The sequence below is a fragment of the Lethenteron reissneri genome, chromosome 65, assembly GCF_015708825.2.
Source record: "Lethenteron reissneri isolate LAM-NWPU_2019-01 chromosome 65, ASM1570882v1, whole genome shotgun sequence".
Lineage (NCBI taxonomy): Eukaryota > Metazoa > Chordata > Hyperoartia > Petromyzontiformes > Petromyzontidae > Lethenteron > Lethenteron reissneri.
In genome coordinates, this window is record NC_083843.1 from 12,769,358 (window position 1) to 12,790,359 (window position 21,002).

General features: G+C 50.5%; 1 protein-coding gene across 1 annotated transcript; it reads right to left on the reverse strand.

Moving 5' to 3' along the window:
• Positions 1 to 972: 972 nt before the first annotated feature.
• Positions 973 to 20,026, reverse strand: LOC133359403 (uncharacterized). The gene is made up of 10 exons (XM_061577813.1): positions 19,675 to 20,026; positions 18,485 to 18,578; positions 17,721 to 17,855; positions 17,450 to 17,554; positions 7,170 to 7,277; positions 6,674 to 6,750; positions 6,051 to 6,393; positions 4,897 to 5,418; positions 3,435 to 3,752; positions 973 to 3,015 (listed from the first exon to the last, which is right to left on the reverse strand). Exons 1-10 carry the CDS (start codon positions 19,723 to 19,725, stop codon positions 1,082 to 1,084), a joined length of 3,687 nt encoding a protein of 1,228 aa, XP_061433797.1. The 5' UTR covers positions 19,726 to 20,026; the 3' UTR covers positions 973 to 1,081.
• Positions 20,027 to 21,002: the final 976 nt, after the last annotated feature.

Sequence of the window (21,002 nt, forward strand, 5' to 3'; positions counted from 1 at the left end):
GCCCCTGCATTGCCATAACCTGACCCTTGATAATGCAAGTACAATCGTGCATCTGTTCATATTCAAACCATTATTTTTCTCTATGCATATTCAAATTGGCCGTAACATTCATTTATATTTGCTGTGCTGTCACTGAGCCGTTCATTCTTGCATTCTGATGTTGCATTGCGGCTTCTGATGTCCCTTCAATATCAGTGAACTCCACCAGGTGGTGCAACATCACACGTCATGCTCAGAATCTCGGACTCATTACAGCTGTACCTAAATATTCATTCTAAGAGTTTGAAGGAGATGAATCTCTTAAATGTGACACGTGGGCAATCTTGCTCTATTTAAGACCGGAACCAGGAAGACTTCTTCACAATCCGGGAAAATCTGATGAAGCTGGTTGTAATCACAGTGAAACGTCGTACTGCATGCAATGTAAATGTTTTGGGTTGACTCACCATCAACCCATGTGCTGAAGTAATAGCTGATTCATGGGACTTCCTTTGCCGGTACCAAAATATAAGAATAGGTTTTTACCCTTTTTTACAGCAACAAAACTGAAATATTTTTACGAGGAATCATGACTGCATTAACCACAATGCTTGTGGTCAGAATGCAAAAAAAATAAAGAAAGCTGTCTCTGGTGTGGACCAATCAGTTTCAAGGACAATGCAAAAATGATCAGAGTGTGTTTTTTTGTTTGCATTCTGACCACAAGTATTATGGTTAATGCAGACATGATTCCTCGTAAAAATATTTCAGTTTTGTTGCAGAAAAAGAGGAAAACCATATTGTTAAAATAGCTGATTGGCACGTTTTGTTGATGTAACAAACTTTACGAATTGGCTGTCAGGTGGTGGTGGGTTAACGACGCATTTATATTTACGCGATGTAACACAAAACCTTTATTATGAATACGATGAGTTACGTCAAAAACAAAGATAAAGTGGTGCTACGCTTTGTGTAGCCATCAATTCTCTGCACTTGAGAATCTGGAATCATCATGGGGCGAAGTCTTCATCTGAATTCTCAACGCCTGCACAGTCGGCGTTTTGTGTCCCTCCACTCTCACGCTCTTCCCTCTCCCCTCCTCCTACACCTCCTTCCCACTCTTCTTCTCTCCTGCACCATTCCCAGCATCGCTCTCCTTTACTTCAACCTCTCCCACCTCACTCGAAGCTCCTGTAAAGTACCTATAAACTGCCCCCATAATTGTCTGCACTCTCCCTTCATTCTCTACGTCACCGCCGCCGCTCCTCACAGTTTCCTTCACTTCCCCAGCACAATTTCCCCCCATTCCACCACCCCCCACCTCAATCTGTGACACTCCACTCTCCTCTACTCCACTCTTCTCTCCACCATCAACGCCATCGATATTCACTTCTCCACTTTCATCCACCTCACTATTCACTCCCCCACTTTCACTCTCTCCACTCAGTGATGTTAAACGCCCTATAATTACCACACCGTCTCTCCCAGTCGCCTCAGATTTTTTATCCGCATCCGCACTCTCCCCAGCACCACCCCCCTCCATTCCGCCACCCCCCACCTCGACATCCCTCTCATCTCTTTCATTATCCCCGACCTTGCAGTCCACGTCAACATTTTCACTCTTGTCATTGTTTACTGCTCCATCCACCTTCCTTTTCATTCCCTCACGTTTAATCACAGCCATTTTTATTCCTTTAAGTTTACTCCCAATTGATCTCTCCTTTTTCCCCTTACTTTTCTCACCACCACTCCCAGTCGTCACAGTGTGTTTCTCCACATCCCCACTCTGCCCAGCACCATTTACCCCAGTACCTCCATCCTCCGACTCATTATGCAACACTCCACTCTCCTCCAAACCACTCTTCCCTCCTCCGCCATCAACCTTCACTTCACTCTTCTCTCCTTCAATCGTCCCTAAGCCAATGTTCACGTCCCCAAGTTTAGTTGCGTCGCTCTCTGCTCCGCTCATCGTGCCCCCACCAGCCCCACTCGAGATTTGCGTTACCCCGTTGCTGGCCTCACTCTCCCCAGCAGCACCTCCCCCAGTTCCTCCATCCCCCACCTCAATCTGCGATGCTCCACCCTCCTCTACTCCACTCTTCTCTCCTCCACTCTTCTCTCCTCCAGTCTTCTCTACTCCACTCTTCACTCCTCCACTCTCCTCTACTCCACTCTTCACTCCTCCACTCTTCTCTACTCCACTCTTCTCTCCTCCACTCTTCTCTACTCCACTCTTCACTCCTCCACTCTTCTCTACTACACTCTTCACTACTACACTCTCCACTAGTCCACTCTTCTCTACTCCACTCTTCTCTACTCCACTCTCCTCTACTCCACTCTTCTCTCCTCCACTCTTCTCTCCTCTATTCTCCACGACGTTGCTGTGCAGCTCCACATTCTTACTCGTGTCGCTGTTCACTCCCACACCTTCTACCACACCTCCCTTCACTCCCCCACTCTCCTCCATCTCAACGGTCGCTCCTTCACCCTCCTCAAACCGTAGACTCTTGCGAAGTATGGTTACCGTCCCCTTGTGCACGCACAGGGCGGGGTAGAGAGGGCCTGGGGAGGCGGTGGCATTGAATGAGTGCAGCCGCCTCCTGGTGTCGGCGCAGTAGAACGAGAGGAGCCCCTCTTCCCAACGCAGGTGAACGCCGATCTTCCTGGGAGGAGGGCGCACGGCCGCCAGTGCGGTGTGGCGGCCGCGGTGGCTCGCCGCGTAGCCGCCCTCGCGTCTCCACAGGCACCAGGAGTCCGCGCCCGCGCCCAGGAGCTGCGCCTCCGCGCTCCCTCCGCGCGGCAGAGTGGCGCACGCGACGCCCACTCTGAACTGCTCCGCGCCGCCCACGTCCACCTCCCAGTAGTGCGCGCCGCTGGAGAAGCCCTCGCGGCACAGCGCCTGAGCGGAGTTCTCAAAGCGCTCGAGGTGGTGGGGGTAAGAGTGGCGCTCGGAGGACAGAGTCACCGTCCTGAGGTCGACGGAGAGGCGGAGGTCGGAGTTCACGGAATTGGGGTTCACGGTGGGAGAACACCTTTCTGAAAACAAAACAAGAATAGTGATATGTTTGCATGCGTGTTGAACTTCTTCCTCGCCGTACGTAGCCAAGAGTGCTTATCGGAGGTGCATGCTTACAATTTAAAACAATGAGATCTTTATTTTACCAGATAAATCGTTGCTGATTGTGGATGAATACCTAAACTATCTGGAATTTAGTATTCTGGTTGTAAACGGCATCGTTTACAGCAACAGCAGTGACAGAGCGAACCTTTGTCAGAGCCACAGATGATTGAGACTTCATGCCCACCTTGACGTCTCACTCTCCTGACAACCTTCCCAATGTCCATCTTGTACACTGACGTTGACAAATTATGTTACAACAATAACACTTGTGATGACTATAAACGGAAGCTTGCAAGCATGAGGTGTGCTGGTATTGAAGTGGTTTGTCTCTTACCTGACGATTTTAACATGGCGAGGAAGTCTCTTTCATTACTTCTAGTGGCTTCCATCACTTCCTCGAGCTCCCCGTCCTTCTTTACACTTTCAACTTCCTCGCGGATGAACTTTTCACACTTTATGGAAATGTTTTCCATGTACGCCTTCCAGTATATGTGCGCTTCGATGTGGCCCTGCATCAACATCTCATGCAGGAAGAGATAGGGTCTCCTGCGCAGCAGGGCCACCATCTCATTCCGCACAGGCGTCAAACCGGCCTCGTACTCATAAACCTTCTGGTGAACGGATTTGTTGACATCACCACTGAGGGGTTGGGCTAAGAGAGGGGTGAACAAAAACACGCAAATGAGAGACGTGAGAGAATCCAGAGCAAATGCAAAGTCCTCAGCCACAGGCAATTGCTAGGCAAGAGCTGCTTAATTTCTCAGGGCATCGCTGTTTTTCAGTATCTAGAACACTGCCTCTGAGTGCGAGTTTTAACGATCCACATGAGTGGATCGTAAAAAATGGATTAAGCTACAAAATGCTAAATCTGACGTGTTTTGAAGCTTACACAATTCTAAAAATAATTTAAATATTTTTTTGTGTTGTAAATATTATATTTGATTCTATTACTGCCAGCCATCTTCAGCTGGAGAATCTCTAAACATGCGTAGCGTTTAGTTTGGCTGTCGATTTGTTGTAGGTTTTGACGGCACATGTAGAGCGATCATTACTTGGCCTCACTCAAAACTAAATTATGAATCGTACTACTTGATTTGAAGTTTTTGTGACTGCAAGGATCCATACTCTTTGTTTTTTTGGTAAAGTCACGTAGGTGAAAATAAAATAAAAAAATTAAAACTAGATTAAATCACGACATTTCGGGCGCAACACAAGCATCCGTCATCAGGTGGGAATGCACAGTATACTGCTGAGGTAGACTGATTTAAAAGGGTTTAAATGGGTGTAGCTCAAGGGTTATACAGAAGTGGCTGGGGTTAGTGATGTTAATGTGAGAAATTAGCATGTAACTGTGAGATTGAAGAGCGGCCTCCTAAACGAGGGCACGGAAGTGGCTATGTTAATGTGAGGGATTAGCAGGAGGCTGCTCTTCAATCTCACAGTTACATGCTAATTTCTCACATTAACATCACTAACCCCGGCCACTTTATAACCCTTGAGCTACACTCATTTCAAACCTTTTAAAACAGTCTACCTCAGCAGTATACTGTGCTTTCCCACCTGATGACGGACGATTGTGTTGCGCCTGAAACGTCGTGATTTAATTTAGTTTTCATTTTTTTATTTTATTTTCACCTACTTGACTTTACCGAAAAAACCAAAGAGTATGAATCGTACTACTAGCGATGACAACCTGGGTATTGCTATTGCAAGAGTGATGTTTAAGCTGATATCAAGTGAAGCCTACTGCCAACAACTAGGTGAAATATGTTAATTATATGAATGACTGATCTCACCAATGGTAATCGATCCACTAAGCAGCAACACTGCAGGACGTAGCGTAACGGAGCGTTTCCACTCCTCCAAATAAAAATCGTGCAGAGGCGTCATGGTCTCAGCACAAACAAACGTGAGCTTCAGATTGCCACAGTCCAGGTGAATCCCGATTCGCTGGGGAGGCACTGGCGGGTTCAGCACGGTGACTTCTCCATTGTGAGCAGCCACGAGCTCAGCCTCGCGTCTCCACACGCACCAGGACAGTCTAACCCCGTCCAGCCCAGCAATACATTCTTCTCTCTCCATCGCATTCTTCCCACAAGCGACACCGACCATGTATTGCTCTGCACAGCCCACGTGCAGCTCCCAGTAGTGGCGCCCGGAGGAGAATCCCTCTGAGCACAGCACTTGGGGGACGGACTCAAACCTCTCCATGTGATGTGGGTACAGTTGATCAGCTGCTTTTGTTACCGTCTTGAGGTCCGTGGAGAGCAGTAGGAACCCATTTGCTGTGTTAGGGTCGTATGTTGGTGAGCAGATTTCTGTAACAATAAAATAATTAACGGCGTTATCAGATGAATGAGATCATTTGGCGTTGATGATGCTGCCAGGGACACCACCGCTGCTCCTGCTGTGTTGGTTGAACGGTCGAATCATGGCAGTGGGACACGTGGGGTAGTTGTGGGGATGAGAAGAAAATGTGCAGCTTGGGGGATGGACGCGTGGAATATAACCCAATTAACATAACGAGGCACAAACACGGTTTCTGTGGAGGATACGGAGCTGTCTTGATGTCGTTATTTATGTCATCATCATCAACAACCGAGATCAATCGACTGCCACATGAAGGCCTTCAAGCCGTTTCCATCTCTACAAACCCGGGAGGTAATAATCCACCGACCACCTGCACACAAACTCATTTATTTGCCCCGTCTCCTCAGCGGGCATCCTCCACCGCTATATTTGACCATCGCCTCTCATTCCTTCTAACGGCACGTTCTGTCCCAGCCCACTTGCTCTTCTTGACCGTTTGAATGATGCAATCTACCAAGCTGCCCTGACCAGCGTGGCTACCACTCTCAAACTCCACCGCATGACCTACACATCGAATTAAACATATTACGTTATAGTGATACAGGTAATGTTGCAATGTACGAGTCATTTATGTACTTACCAGCCTGACTCTGCATGTCTAGAAATGTTCTCTTCCTGCTACTGAAGTCCTCGTAAATGTCCCTGAACTTCCCGCAGGCCTCCTCTCCTCTGTCTACCACGAGGGCGATGACGTAGTGTGCTAGTCGCGACGCATCAGGGAGGCCGCGTGCCTTCCAGTACTCGGCCTCGTCGATGAGCTCCCGCAGGAAGAGGTCGAGCAAGAGGTGGGGCCCGACCCCACCGCCTCCACTCCCCAGCAGCTCTGAGCAGCGGTCACTCAGCCACGTCCACACGGCACCTCCACCCGAGGCCATCTTCTCTTGGATCATCTCCACGGCGTCTCTCACAACGGCAACCTCCACCTGCGACACGGCCACTGTTAGGACGTGGACTCTGCAATGGAACTTGCTTGGATTGAGCACAACGAGAATGAGGAGCAAGGAGAGACGGCAAAGATTCAGACTGATGAGGGCGAAAAGGCGACACAGAGAAAGTTACAAGCGTGGCAAGATATGGTGAGGCAAGACCATGAAAGAATTTGTAGACCAGGGTGAGGAGTTGGAACAGGCAGCGTTAGTAGCCGATCGTGTGCCTGGAGTGCGGTGGTGATGGTGGTGGAGGTGGTGTGGTAGGAGTTGTCACCTGTGGTTCCGATTGGGTTGGCTCGGAGCGATCGTCGCTACTCAGCGGTTGCCTCTCAGAGTCGGTGGCATGGGAACCTTCATCATGGGACACAAACACGGGCATTGTGGTTACACAGGGCAAGTCCTAAGGGCAGGGAACGTCCGGTTTGAGAAATCATCCCTCGAATAGCGAGGAACACAACCAGACTGGCGGCATTGAGGAGCAGCGTGTGACCCAGTAGCCCTGTGTTATTGATCACTCCGTATTCAGTGTGTGGTCAGTTTGTACTTATGAAACGTGTGATTACTTCATGTGAATATATTCATTACCAATTGAAAATGAATCAACAGCAGTGAGTGTTAGGGTGAGATCAGGTTGCGGTGTTCGTATTTTTCGGTCGAAAATTTATTTTAACGTAAAGTGTGTCCATGTTTTTTATCCACATGTCAAAGCAGGTTATAGACACTGTTTGACAACAGAGTGAACACGATGCCAGGATGACAATGGAACTCACCCGCATGTTGAGATGTTTTCACTTTCTTAAACCAATATACGAAAACAGCAACTCCACCCAAAGCAGCAAAAATAATGAATACGACAACCCAAATCCAATTCAATGAGCCTACAACACAAAACACACACGTAATATAATGTTATATATATGCAATATTTACACTCGCATAACAACAAGACGTTCTACTCAGTGCTGAAGACAACGCCGGTGGAATTGAGCCAGGCCAGTAGAATGACTCAAAACGGAATGTGTTCAAATGAATGGGGTGACTGCAAGTTGCACCACCCGCTCTTCCCACCATGGTAACTTTCTCTAGTTCAGCTGCCCAGGGCTCTTCTTATTTTTCTGACCATCCTTTCACTGCCTCCCACTTTTCTCTATGTTGCCCTCCTCTCGATGTTCGTGTTGTTGTTTGTTGTTGTTTGTTGTCGTAACTTGTTGACTCCCCTGCCCCTCCTGGACATCTGTGAAAAAGAGCTTCATAGCTCATCGGATTCCTCCTCCTCCTGTAGTCTAAATAAAGATTCTGATGCTGCTGAAATGCATCTGCTCCAAGCTCCGTCCACACATACTGATATTGATGGATGTGTAGTGACAGGGTGACATTTGCTGGCCATGGGGGCTAACTACGGGTATAGGTGCGTTATAGAACGACACACATATAAGCAACCACAAGGGGGGTGTAACTGGGCCAAGGGTTGAGGAAGGGATCGATCTGGAAGCTCCTGGAACCAGCGAGAGAGTTCCATAAAAGGGGCGTGGCCAGGGACGGGGCTTCGCCACGCTGGAGGGATATAAGGGAGAGGCAAACGGGGGTTCGAGGCTGTCATGGGGCCTGTGGTCGCTGTCATCACTGCCATCTCTTCGTCGTCATCGTCACTGCATAGCTAGCCGGCTATGCAGTCTTCATGGTCATCGTCACTATATAGTCAGTCAGCTATATAGTTGTGTGTTGCCAATGTGGCTGTTTGGGTGGCTAAGCTAAAACTCACTCAGCGCTCGTGTTATTCAGTGACCCTGTCCTTAAAGTATCGAGAAATAAATAAGAAACCCTCACTGCTCGGAAGTCATCTCATTACAGATGTATAACACGTACGAGGCTTTCGCGACCAATATCATTGATAAGCGGTTTTTTTGGGTGGGATTGCATAAATATAAATGTGCCGTTAAACCTGCCACCACCCGACACAGCCCAATTAGTAAGGGTTGGCGCGTAAACAGAATGTGGTGCCAATTCGTTACTAGTTCAGCACACCGGCTGTGTGTTGGAGAGTGAACCCACAACATTTACAATTCGAGTACGACGTTTCGCCAGTAATTACAAACCGGCATGCATTTATTATTTTATTTTTATTAATTTATTTTTACCTACGTGACTTGACCGAAAAAACTAAGAGTATGAATCCTTGCAGTCACGAAAGCTTCAAATCTCGAACGGCATGTATAGGTTTGAAGGGTCTAAGCCCCCTTAGCCCTAACCACCTACCACCTATGCAATTGCTCTATGACTCATGGAGATGTGGAAAGATTAACGTCTTCAATTACACATAGTACGCGGGCAGGAGTTTTAATTTGGTTGATTAGGCCAAACCACCAATGTGGCAAGTTCTAGGCCCAGCAGTAGGGAAACTTTCCCAGAATGGGCATTAATCACCAGGTCACTGGCTGATGAACCAGCTGGAATCCATCTCTTACCTTACTTCGGTATTGTATCTGTACCAGGTGGGAATTTCATTGGTACGGCACGATGTCATAAAAGGCAGCCTTAACACAATCACCCCCCCCCCCCTCTCTCATTCACACCTCCTCAGCAGAGGACCCAACAGCAACATTCACCGTGATTGGCTCCTTTCTCAAACCTTTGAGGATCTGCAAACACTGGAAGGCGAGCTCCCTTTGCCCAGTAATGTTGTTTGGACTCCTTGCTTCTGATAGCTCAGTGGGCCTTACGTGTCTAAAATAAAAATAGCTTTAAAAAAACCTTCGTTTTCGTTAAGTTTAATTTTGGCATAAAACTAGCCACGTGGCCGAACACAAACAAATAACGATGAACGTATTGGCTACGAAAATCTACGTTGTAATTTAACCACACCATGTACAACACAACTTGTGTCTTACCCAGGGCCAAATTTGGACTTGCTGAGGGCCCTAAGCTATGTCAAGCTTAGGGTTCGTAAATCGAGTAATTGCTGTTTATCACGTAGGAAGGACAAGATCAATGGTCCCGCATAATGCACATGCATAATGTACGTTGACTCAAGAGCTTAGAAGTTTGGTCACCACATCTACGCCTCTATATAAGGAACGAAACAGGTGAACTTCTCCACAAATCTGGCTGTCGCCTGATGAAGATAGTTATAATTACTGGCGACACGTCATACTCAGTTTGTAAATGTGGTTTGGCTCTCCAACACACCGGTGTGTTGTACTAGTGACGAATTGGCACATTCTGTTTACGTGACAACCCTTACTAGTTGGTTGTGTCGGGTGGTGGTGGGTTAAATGACACATTTATATATTTACGCGATCTAACCCAAAAAAAAATCTCTATTATTGAGTAATGCCTGCATATTTTTTGTCATATCGGAATGAAAATAACCGCTCTCGACAGTAATTTTCCCCCTACCTCCTTAATTTCAACCGATTATGTAAAACTGTAAATGTATTATTATTATTTTGGGGAATTTAGAGGCCCCAAGTGATAATGTGATGCCCTACGCTGTAGCTTACTTAGCTTCAATGAGTTGGCTCCTTAATAGCTGACCACCAATCTGCTTAAGTTTTATATTCCACTGCGAAAAAACCGTACATCTGCTGATTCTCACCCATTTTTACTGCAGGCTTTCTCCTTAACTCGACAAGATTCACATGGAGCCCATGACTATAGAACTGCTTGCTGTTGTTGTGTTTAGTTTGTTGTCCTTTCCCCGCATCTCCAATTATCATGGTTGGCTTGTGTATGGTGCAAAGAAGTTAAAGACACATACCTGCACACAAAGCTCTTTGAGGCCCTGTGCGAATAGCGCTCCAGAAACCACGTTAATCATTATGAAGTATGGGAATTGACGGCAGGAACTTCTTGACGGGAACACACTTTTATTAAATCTTTACGTATCAAAATACAACGTGTAGTCTCCTTTCTTCCGACTTCACACTCCACTACTCTCGTGTAAACTCTAGGCCTCTGGCTACACACGATACCCTTCACTCGTGTAGACCCTACGCCTCTGGCTACACAATACACTCGACTCGTGTAGACCCTATGTCCCTGGCTACACAATACACTCGACTCGTGTAGACCCTATGTCCCTGGCTACACAATACACTCGACTCGTGTAGATCCTATGTCCCTGGCTACACAATACACTGCATTCGGCTCGTGTAGACCTTACGCCTATGGCTACACACACTACACTCGCCTCTGGGTTACACAGAGTCCCGGTCCCGTTAGGACAGCGGGACTAGGTACCGCAGGGCCCTAGGTCTTCATCCCCGTCTTCATTCTTCGCTGGTTACACACTGCCCTCACGCCTGTGTGCATCCCCTTTTATAGCCCCTGCTCACGAGAGGCGGAGCTGATGCGTACTTCAACGTGAGCATCGCTCCTTAATGAACCAATCACGACGCACTCTCTCTACGATCCGTTTTCCCCAGCGCGTGTTAACACTCCTCCACCAATCACACCGCGCTGCCATCCGATCACTCCCTCTCAGCACGTCACCCGTCCACAGCCAATCAGTACCCCGTAACCCACGACCCCGCGCTGACCCCTGATCCTCCACCGTCAGCGCACGTCACCACCTACACAGCCAATCATTACGCGCTGGCATACGATCTCTAATCCCAGCGCGTATCACCTCTACATCACCCCCTCCCACATAGCTTGCAGCCGGCCCGGCTGTTAACCAACAACACAACCTAACGTCAATGCAGTAACAAAGAAACTCCACCTCTCAGTGTGCCCCGTAACGCAACAACAACAACACAACACAACACTTAAATATGAAGCAATATACAGCCCGACGAACAACACAATAAAAGCGAACACCGGAAAACGAACACAATAAAAGCGAACACCGGAAACCGAACGCGCCAAGTGTCTCTGTGACTAAACGCAGTGCCGAGGCGCTCCGGCTGCCTCGACTCCTCACGTGGCAGGTCACACAAAGTAGCGCGACCTAGCGCGAGTCCGTCTGGCCGGTCCGTCGTATGGGACGGGACGTTGGCGACCGTCCGGTGGCTCCGGCTGCTCAAGATCCGGCCGCCGGTGGTCGGCAGCTGTCAGTTCCGAGACACCTGGGAGCGGATCAGGCGGAGACATGTGAGGAGCAGGCAAAGACAATTCCCCCTCAGGGTCGCTGGTCACGTCACATGCTCGGCCCTCATGACACAAGGGGAGGCCATACGGAGGCGAGAACGGTTTCAGTCGGGAGGGGTGGACGTACCAACGGCGTTTTCCCCATTTTATCTGAACGCACTGGGGGCGTGCAACCCGCACGACCTCCACGGGTCCCCGCCACGGCTTCAACAATTTAGGCGACGTAGCCAAAGGTGCCTGCGGGCAATGCAGCCAGGCCCTGTCACCTGGTTCCCAATTGTGCACGGACACCTTCCGTGCCCGCAACCGCTCGTTTGCAATTTGGCGAGCCCGTGAATTAAGCCGTGCGGCCTCCCTTGCCTCTGTCAGCTTATGAATATTAAATTTAATATGCTCTGCCAATTTCGAATTTGCTCGTGGTGCGGACAGACCCAGCTGCGTTTCCATGGGCGGGTCGGCTTCCCGACCGTACATCAGATAAAACGGGGAAAATCCCGTAGCTGCATGGGGGGCCATTCTATACGCGGCGAGGACCCCAGGGACCTGCAGGTCCCAATCAACATGCGCCTCACACACCTGCTGGCACAACATAGAAGTCAATGTCCTGTTAAGCCTCTCCACCATCCCGTCCGTCTGCGGGTGGTACGGGGAGGTACGCACCTTCTTGGTACCCAACAGGTCGCACACCTCTTGCAGTAATTTACTCGAAAAATTCTTCCCTTGGTCAGTCAGCAAGCGTTCGGGAGCCCCCTTGTCCAGGACGTAGCCCTGGACAAAGGCGTCCGTCACAGCCGCCGCCGACTGGTTGGCGAGTGGCCACGCCATAGGCCACCGGGTAAAATATTCGACCCCCACCAACAGGTACTTATTACCCCTAGGCGTGACCGGAAAAGGCCCCAGAATGTCGAGTGCAACGAGCTCGTTAATGCGCGAGACCTGGATGGATTGCAGCGGTGGATTAGCTGGCACAGGTGGTGGTTTCCGTCTGGCGCACTCAACACAACCCTTCAGAATGTTCACCACGTCACCCCCCATTCCCGGCCAATAATAGTCACGCTGAAGCAGGGCAAGCGTTTTGTTAACTCCCAAATGCAAGAGGCGTTCGTGTGCGGCCAAGACAACCTTCCCCCTCACAGCAGCAGGCACCACAATCGCATGCCGCCGGGACAAACTGTCCCATCTCATCAATAGGCCTTGCTTAAGCTCGTAGGAGCCAGTTCGGTCGTGGTTACCTTCGGAACCCCCCGTCTTGCGGCGCAATGCCAGCAGGGAGCTGTCCGCCATTTGGAGACAGCCCCACTCAATCAATGACATTGAGAGCAGCGAGTCCTGACCCCCAGGGGTAGCGGGACCATCCCCAATTGGTGTGCTCGCGGCCGCAACCAACGCCTCCCTACCTTCCGTAACCGGCGGTTTACAGCGCGCCGATCCCGATAAGCACGCACATTTGTGACAAGGCAACAACCGCGACAGGGCATCGGCATTTGTGTGTCGCAAGCCTTTACGGTACGTAGTCGTGAACTGATAGTCCTGGAGGACTTCCAACCACCGCGACAATTGGCCCGAGGGCTGGGCGACCCGCAATGAATACTGGAGCGCCGCGTGGTCCGTCCGGACCGTGAAATGACGACCATAGAGATATGGCCTGAATTGTTGTACAAAAAAAACAATGGCAAGCAGTTCGCGACGGGTGACGCAGTAGCGCTGCTCTGCCGGCGACAACACCCTGCTACCATAGGCGACCACTCGTTCGACCCCTCCAACGACTTGGGACAGCACTCCCCCAATGCCCGTGTTGCTAGCGTCCGTGTCTAGCAAGAAGGGACTCGCGAAGTCCGGATAGCGCAAGGGTGGGGCCCTAACCAAGGCGTCCCGGAGGGAGCAGAATGCAGCCTCCTCCTCCGGTCCCCATCGGAACCTCACTCCTTTCGCCGTTAGAGCGTGCAAGGGTTTTGCAATGGTGGCAAAGTGCTCAACGAATCGGCGATAATACGAAGCAAAACCGATGAAACTGCGTACGTCTGACACTGACGTGGGCGTTGGCCACGAACTGACACAGTCCGTCTTCGCAGGATCGGTAGAAATCCCCGAAGAGTCGACAATGTGACCCAAGTACCTCACGGATTTACGAAAAAGGTGGCATTTGGCCGGTTTAAACTTTAATTTAGCCGATCGCATTCGCAAGAACACCCCCCTCAATCGCTGGAGGTGTTCTTCAAACGTTTTACCGAAAACAATGACATCGTCAAGGTAAATGAGGCACGTATCCCACTGCAAGCCCGACAAAACCAATTCCATAAGACGCTGAAACGTCGCCGGAGAGGAGTGAAGTCCCATGGGTAACCGGTTAAACTGAAACAGGCCCCCTGGAGTCCGAAATGCGGTCTTAGGCTTAGACTCTTCGTCGAGTGGCAACTGCCAGAATCCGGATAATAAATCAAGAGTCGAAAAGTATCGCGCACCAGACAATGCGTCGAGAGACTCGTCCATCCTGGGGAGCGGATACGCGTCGGCCACAGAGATCTTATTCAGGCGACGGAAATCGACGCAAAATCGCAGGGACCCGTCCTGCTTTTTAACGAGCACAATAGGCACTCCCCAAGGACTGGAGGAAGGCGAAATAATGTCGGCTTCTAGCATATCATTAACTGCCGACTGAACATGCTCCTTCTCAGCAGGACTCAGTCGGAAGGGATTTTGCCTGACCGGTGCCGCATCGCCCGTTTCAATGTGGTGGCGTAGCAGGTCCGTGCACCCAATGTCATACTTATGTTTACTGAAGACATCCGAAAATTCAATGAGCAACCCGCGCAGCGCACCCAACTGTACCGCTGATAAATCGTCAGAGTCCGCGCACAGCGAATCAACCCAATCGAGGTCCTCCTTCAATGTAACGTTTTTCGTGGGACTCGGATCCGCCTGCGCAACCAGCCTCTCCTCCGCAGGGACCCGCGCCGCGTGAGCTAGCACGGTGCCCTGCTGAATGACGGCCGGCCGCGCCCCAGCGTTTAAAACCATCACAAACGGATCCCTGTCAGCCCCCACCAAAGTGTGAGCCACCGACAAATCGAGACCTCCAACAGCCCTATTAGAAGGACCCAAAAGCATGCCCTGTTCCGAGGCCTCCTTCACCCATGGCTTCCGCAACCGGAGGGGAATTAACATTTGTGAACCCGGAGGGCACGTGCACGGTCTGTGTCGCTAACGCCTGTATGGTAGCGCACGCCGTCCGAATTTCATTAGGGCTCGTCAAAAATGAAATACGGCGACCCGATGGTAGTTCAATGCAACGCTGATCAATGAGAATTTTGATGGGCATTTTAGCCAAAAAATCAGTGCCCAATAGACAAGGGACCGCCAGGGAGGACGAAACAAAAACGGGTCCCGACAATTTGATATCACCAATGCAAATGGATGCCCTAATCTGACCGATAATGCCCAACGATCCCCCGTTAGCGGCGTAAAATGGCACATCCACCGGAAGAAGCGGACGACATTGTACAGGGAGAATATTATAAATGAGATCCGATATAATAGTCGCCGATGCCCCCGTGTCCACTAACACCCTGACCTCGACCCCATCAATAGATCCGGTAACTACGGATGAACCCGCTGAGGCAGCCACTATTCTGTGCCCCAACTCCGACCATTTAATGTCTCCCCGGTCCCGGCCGAATCGCCCTCTCTGAACCGAATTCCCGAACTCTACTCGGCTCTCCCCCGCCGCAACGCGACGACCCATATGTGCCGAGTATGCGGGCCGAGCATGTGAGGTGCCGCGACTTGCCGGGGTTTGCAGGGACGACTTGGGGCCTTGGTCGTCGTCCAGCCGAGGTCCCATGGCGCGCTGACGTGGGGCGCGGCAACCGGAGGCCACGTGGCCCCGGAGGCCGCAGTTATAGCAGGTGATGACAGTCGTCGGAGATCTCGGTTGCTCCAGCTTGCGGGCCGCTCGCAGAGGCGAACGACCCCCCGATCTCCAGTCCCCCGGTCGTCCCGCGATGAACGCCTCCTCTCGTGGGCTGACGACTTGGGGCACGGTGACAACTGGGCCCGGAGTTGAGGCCACGGCAGCGTTGCAGACGACTCCCTGTTTACGTTGAAGGACCTCGTGCGCTTGTATGCTTGTGGCGACCCGTAAGGATGAAATATCGGTCTCATCGGCCGTGTTGATGGGGACCCCCAGGTCCTGCGCCAACTTGAGCAGCTGCTCCAAAACCATGGCATCTTGGCCCTCCTCGTCCATACGAGGGAACGCGGCGTCGGCGAGAGCAAGCAACGCCGTGCGGTAGGCGAGCACGGTCTCCATGTCCGCCTTCCGTCTTGCATAAAAATGATGGCGGCACGCGGAGGGAGGACCATAGACCTTGGCCATGAGAGCCAGCGCATCTTTGAGCGTGGAGCGGTCCGACCTGCGTGCGGACGTGAAGGCCGCGAGCGCGTTGTCATCCAGCATGGCAGGCAGTGCCCGCAGTGCCGTAGCGTCGGACCAGGCGGACATCTCCTGATGCGCCAAAAATCTGCGCTGAAATTGGCTCCAATCCCCGCCTTCCGCCTTGAAGGCTGACAACGTGGGAAGGCGCTGCTGAAAAATGAAGTCGTCCTCCTCCTCGTGCTTCCTCTCTGCCGCCCCGCCGGTGTGTAAGATGGCGGCCCCATCGGCGGGTGTGTGATGGCGGTCCGCCGCGCGCGTTGGTGACGTCAGCGGGCGCGCATGGAGAACCGCTGCCACGTGGTGATGGCCGTTCCCGCCAAAAGTCGATGCAGATGAAATGGCGGCCATCGCCAAATCGTTTTGGCGGGAATCTGCAGGGCGACCCTGCAGAACGTCGGCCGCCGTTCCCGCTCCTCCCGACGAGCTGATCTCCGCCAAGATGGACGCGGCGGCGAGCAGCAGCTCCGCCAGACGGGAGTGCGCTTCGCGAAGCACGGCGTCAGTCCCCCGTGGCTCGTCCGGCGCCGTCGGCGGATCCTGCCCCGTGGGCAACTCCTCTTCCTCACCCCCCGATGCCAGTTGACCCGCGTCGTCGAGGTTGTCCCCGTGGTCAATCCCGTGGGTCCGACGGTTCCTCCTTGTATCCATGCTTGGAAGACCGTTTCACTTCTGACGCCAGTTGAAGTATGGGAATTGACGGCAGGAACTTCTTGACGGGAACACACTTTTATTAAATCTTTACGTATCAAAATACAACGTGTAGTCTCCTTTCTTCCGACTTCACACTCCACTACTCTCGTGTAAACTCTAGGCCTCTGGCTACACACGATACCCTTCACTCGTGTAGACCCTACGCCTCTGGCTACACAATACACTCGACTCGTGTAGACCCTATGTCCCTGGCTACACAATACACTCGACTCGTGTAGACCCTATGTCCCTGGCTACACAATACACTCGACTCGTGTAGACCCTATGTCCCTGGCTACACAATACACTGCATTCGGCTCGTGTAGACCTTACGCCTATGGCTACACACACTACACTCGCCTCTGGGTTACACAGAGTCCCGGTCCCGTTAGGACAGCGAGACTAGGTACCGCAGGGCCCTAGGTCTTCATCCCCGTCTTCATTCTTCGCTGGTTACACACTGCCCTCACGCCTGTGTGCATCCCCTTTTATAGCCCCTGCTCACGAGAGGCGGAGCTGATGCGTACTTCAACGTGAGCATCGCTCCTTAATGAACCAATCACGACGCACTCTCTCTACGATCCGTTTTCCCCAGCGCGTGTTAACACTCCTCCACCAATCACACCGCGCTGCCATCCGATCACTCCCTCTCAGCACGTCACCCGTCCACAGCCAATCAGTACCCCGTAACCCACGACCCCGCGCTGACCCCTGATCCTCCACCGTCAGCGCACGTCACCACCTACACAGCCAATCATTACGCGCTGGCATACGATCTCTAATCCCAGCGCGTATCACCTCTACAATTATCTTGCCTAAATCCGGCACTGGTCTCACCTTTAAGAACCTCACAGGGTTCGGAATGGCTTGGTCTGTACATTCCTTCCACGCACTCGCACACCGTGTCGCCAGTTGCGAAGCACTTATGCTGAACAAGCTCCCCTGGCAAAGAAAGTCGTGCGAACACAGCGTACAATTGTCATTGCTTAACGAAGGGCATTTAAGAGATGGGCCTCAATAAACACGTGATCGCACGATGTACTGACACCACCACTGTTGGGAACACAGCGTCACGGGTGTGAGAGTTGAATAAGAATACGACAAATACTTTGCTCGTCGCAGATTCTGCATCCTTGGCAGCTGGTGAGGTTATTTGCCGAGTCTGTGAATGTTGATCCGTCGCTACACGAAAGGCAGACTGGGAAATGTTCCTCAAATGAGCAGTCTTCAACCTTCGCTGTCCCTGTTGGGTGAAACAAAGGTTATTATTTTGTTGTTGTTTATCTCAGTTGCTAAAGAGAGGACCGAAGTCAATGCCTCTCACCGTGGAAGCAAAGTGGAGAGGCAGGTGAGGGGTTTTGAATTAGCTTCTATCGGAGGGCTCAGAGCAAATATTTGATTGTTTGCTACCACCTGAGAAGTCGAAACTTGAGCCTCAGCAAAGCGTTTAATCGCCAATTAACGTAAATTATACGCAATAAATTAGTTCAATGTGCACGATTTCACATCATCGACTTTGTAGCTAACTACGTCAATTTAAATAAACGGAACATCTTTATTTACTTTACCAGGTAAAGCTCACTGATCTATGTTGCTTTTTTTCAGAAGCAACTTGGCCACAAATGATAGCTCAATAGATCATACCAGAATCTAAACTTATGCTGGAGAAAGCCGATGAGCTGAAAACCGCTTTTTCAAAGATGTCCAGATGGGGCGGGTCAGAAAGTTAAAACAACAAACAATCCTAAAAATTATAATCGTGCAAAGTATAGGAAAGGTAAAAAAAATGACAAGAATAAATATGTTAAATAAATCAAGTATATGTATTCAAACGACTTTCGATCGGACAAAGAATCCACGTGGCTTCGTCACCTGGGGGGCACAGCTGGCAGCAGATGTTGGTCTCGGTTCTGTACCTTCCTGGGGGGCAGCTGTCTTGATTGTCCTGTGCAGAGACTGGAGCCATCTGCACACACACAGCACGTTAACTCACACTCACGTGTACCACGTTAACTCACTTACACTCACACGTGTACCACGTTAACTCTCTTACACTCACACGTGTACCACGTTAACTCTCTTACACTCACACGTGAACCACGTTAACTCACTTACACTCACACGTGAACCACGAGAACTAACTCACACTCACGCGTGAACCACGTTAACTCACTTACACTCACACGTGTACCACGTGAACTCACTCACACTCACACGTGTACCACGTTAACTCACTCACACTCACACGTGCACCACGCTAACCCACTCACACTCACACGTGCACCACGCTAACCCACTCACACTCACACGTGCACCACGTTAACTCACTCACACTCACACGTGCACCACGCTAACCCACTCACACGTGAACCACGTTAACTTACTCACACTCACACGTGTACCACGTGAACTCACTCACACTCACACGTGTACCACGTTAACTCACTCACACTCACACGTGTACCACGCTAACCCACTCACACGTGTACCACGTTAACTCACTTTTACTGCCACACGTGACCACGTTAATTCACTTATGCACCACCTGTGCCCCCTACTGTGTCAACATGGCACAGTTGATTATAAATACACAAATACAAAGATCCCCCGTATAGTCTCTAAAAGTCTGTTGGGGCAAGTGTTGTTAGCGAATAGCACCTATGAAGGCCGACACAGCACACGAGGGTGTTGGTGACCAGCACCAGGCCCGGCCGCCTTTGTCTCCCCAGTGGCGATGTTTACTACACGCCACACGAGATGCTTATTTGAGGAGGCCGAGTCGACCTAGGGGAGACCCAGGGCCGGTTCCAGATCATTCTCACTGCTGTTAGTGTTGGCCCTGAGCGGGAATCGAATTCGGGCCGCTGGGTTCGCAGCGCAGCGTAGTGCTACCTACTACACTACCCTCAGTCACAATGCACACACACATACACACAGAGACGCATACACACACACACACAGACGCATACACACACACAGAGACGCATACACACAGACAGAAACACACAGACACACACACAGAAACACACAGACACACACAGACACACACACACGCAACTTACCAGCATGAATGTGTGGGTTAGCAGCGTGGTGACCAGGATGAATGGAGACATGGCCCAGGAGTTGTCCACAGGAATGTGTGGATGTGAGCGAGAGGCGATGGACTCCCCTTGAAGTTCTCCCCCCTGACTGAGGACGAGGAGGGTGCGGCACAGCTCAATGGACTTTGAGTTCAATAAAAAAGGAGCTGTCGGAGGCCATTACAAGCATCCAGCAGTAAACAGCGTTCTCGATAGTGCTGATTTGGCCAACGCCGGAGACAACCGCCTCTAATGCAGACTCGATGCCTTGTGGTGATAGGGAGTCTATTTGGTGTTTGAACATCTTAACGCCTCCTGTATTCTTGACGGGAAGAGTCAAGCCCATAAATTTTTTTCATCAACTTGATACTGGCAAAAACGGACCCAGAGACGGCACTCACGATCGTGTAATGAGTCAAAGTTAAGACGCTTGTTGAAATGAGGAAGGTCGTGCGGACATGGAAAGAGAGACAAACTGTATGGGGAACTTACACATTGAGCAATGCCAGGGAAAGAATCAGACAGAGAAGCGTTGTGTGGTGGCTGGACACGGTGTGGACCACACGGGCAGTGTGGAAGACCGAGTGAAGGGGTCAATGAGTGTTAGTTCGTGGGAACAGTCACCAAAGTGATCGCGATAGAAGAGTGATACGGAGGTGACTGATCGCCCGTTACGTTGAATTCCATTTAGCACAGCGAGTTAAGTACTGTGTGCTCCACCCCAGATAAGATAACAGTTTTTGTTAACGTATTTAACAAGTTGGCTTTCGCGACCAATATTCTTCAAAATAAATGTTTTTTGTTAGATCGCGTGTCGCTGGTAGTAATCGCCAGCGAAACTTAGTTAACTCAAATTATAAATGTGGGTTTGCACACACACATGCAGAGGGTCTGCTGAAGTTGACACCAATTGGCACGTTTCGTTCCCCTTACTCGTTAGCTGTGTCGGGTGGAGGTGGGTTTACGACACATTTATTTTTACGCAATCTAACCCAAAACGCGTTATGAATAAGTTGTTTTTTAAAATGTGGCTGAACTCATGCTGCCATGTATAGGAGTAATAATTGTTCAGAATTCACCAAGGCATTGACATCGATAACAATAACAATCCAATTTCAAGTTCATTTATTAGTAATAAAGCCATCGCATGGCAACTCAGATACGATGCTCGTGACCAAGCAAGTGGATGAGGCTGGCTCGCCTGAATGAACCTTGTACCCCAGTTTCTATGTGGAAGTTACTTCGCAGTGTACAGAGCCAAACTTGTTAGTCGACTGAAGATTAACAAAAAGAAAATCCAATGTTACATT

Bases quoted from the DNA above. Each gene is read 5' to 3' on its own strand.
- LOC133359403 (XM_061577813.1), bottom strand. From the start codon at position 19,725: ATGTCTCCATTCATCCTGGTCACCACGCTGCTAACCCACACATTCATG. The intron at 17,856-18,484 runs GTGACGAAGCCA...TTCACCCAACAG, and splicing joins CTGCCAGCTGTGCCCCCCAG to GGACAGCGAAGGTTGAAGAC. The intron at 6,394-6,673 runs GTGACAACTCCT...GCCGTGTCGCAG, and splicing joins CAACCCAATCGGAACCACAG to GTGGAGGTTGCCGTTGTGAG.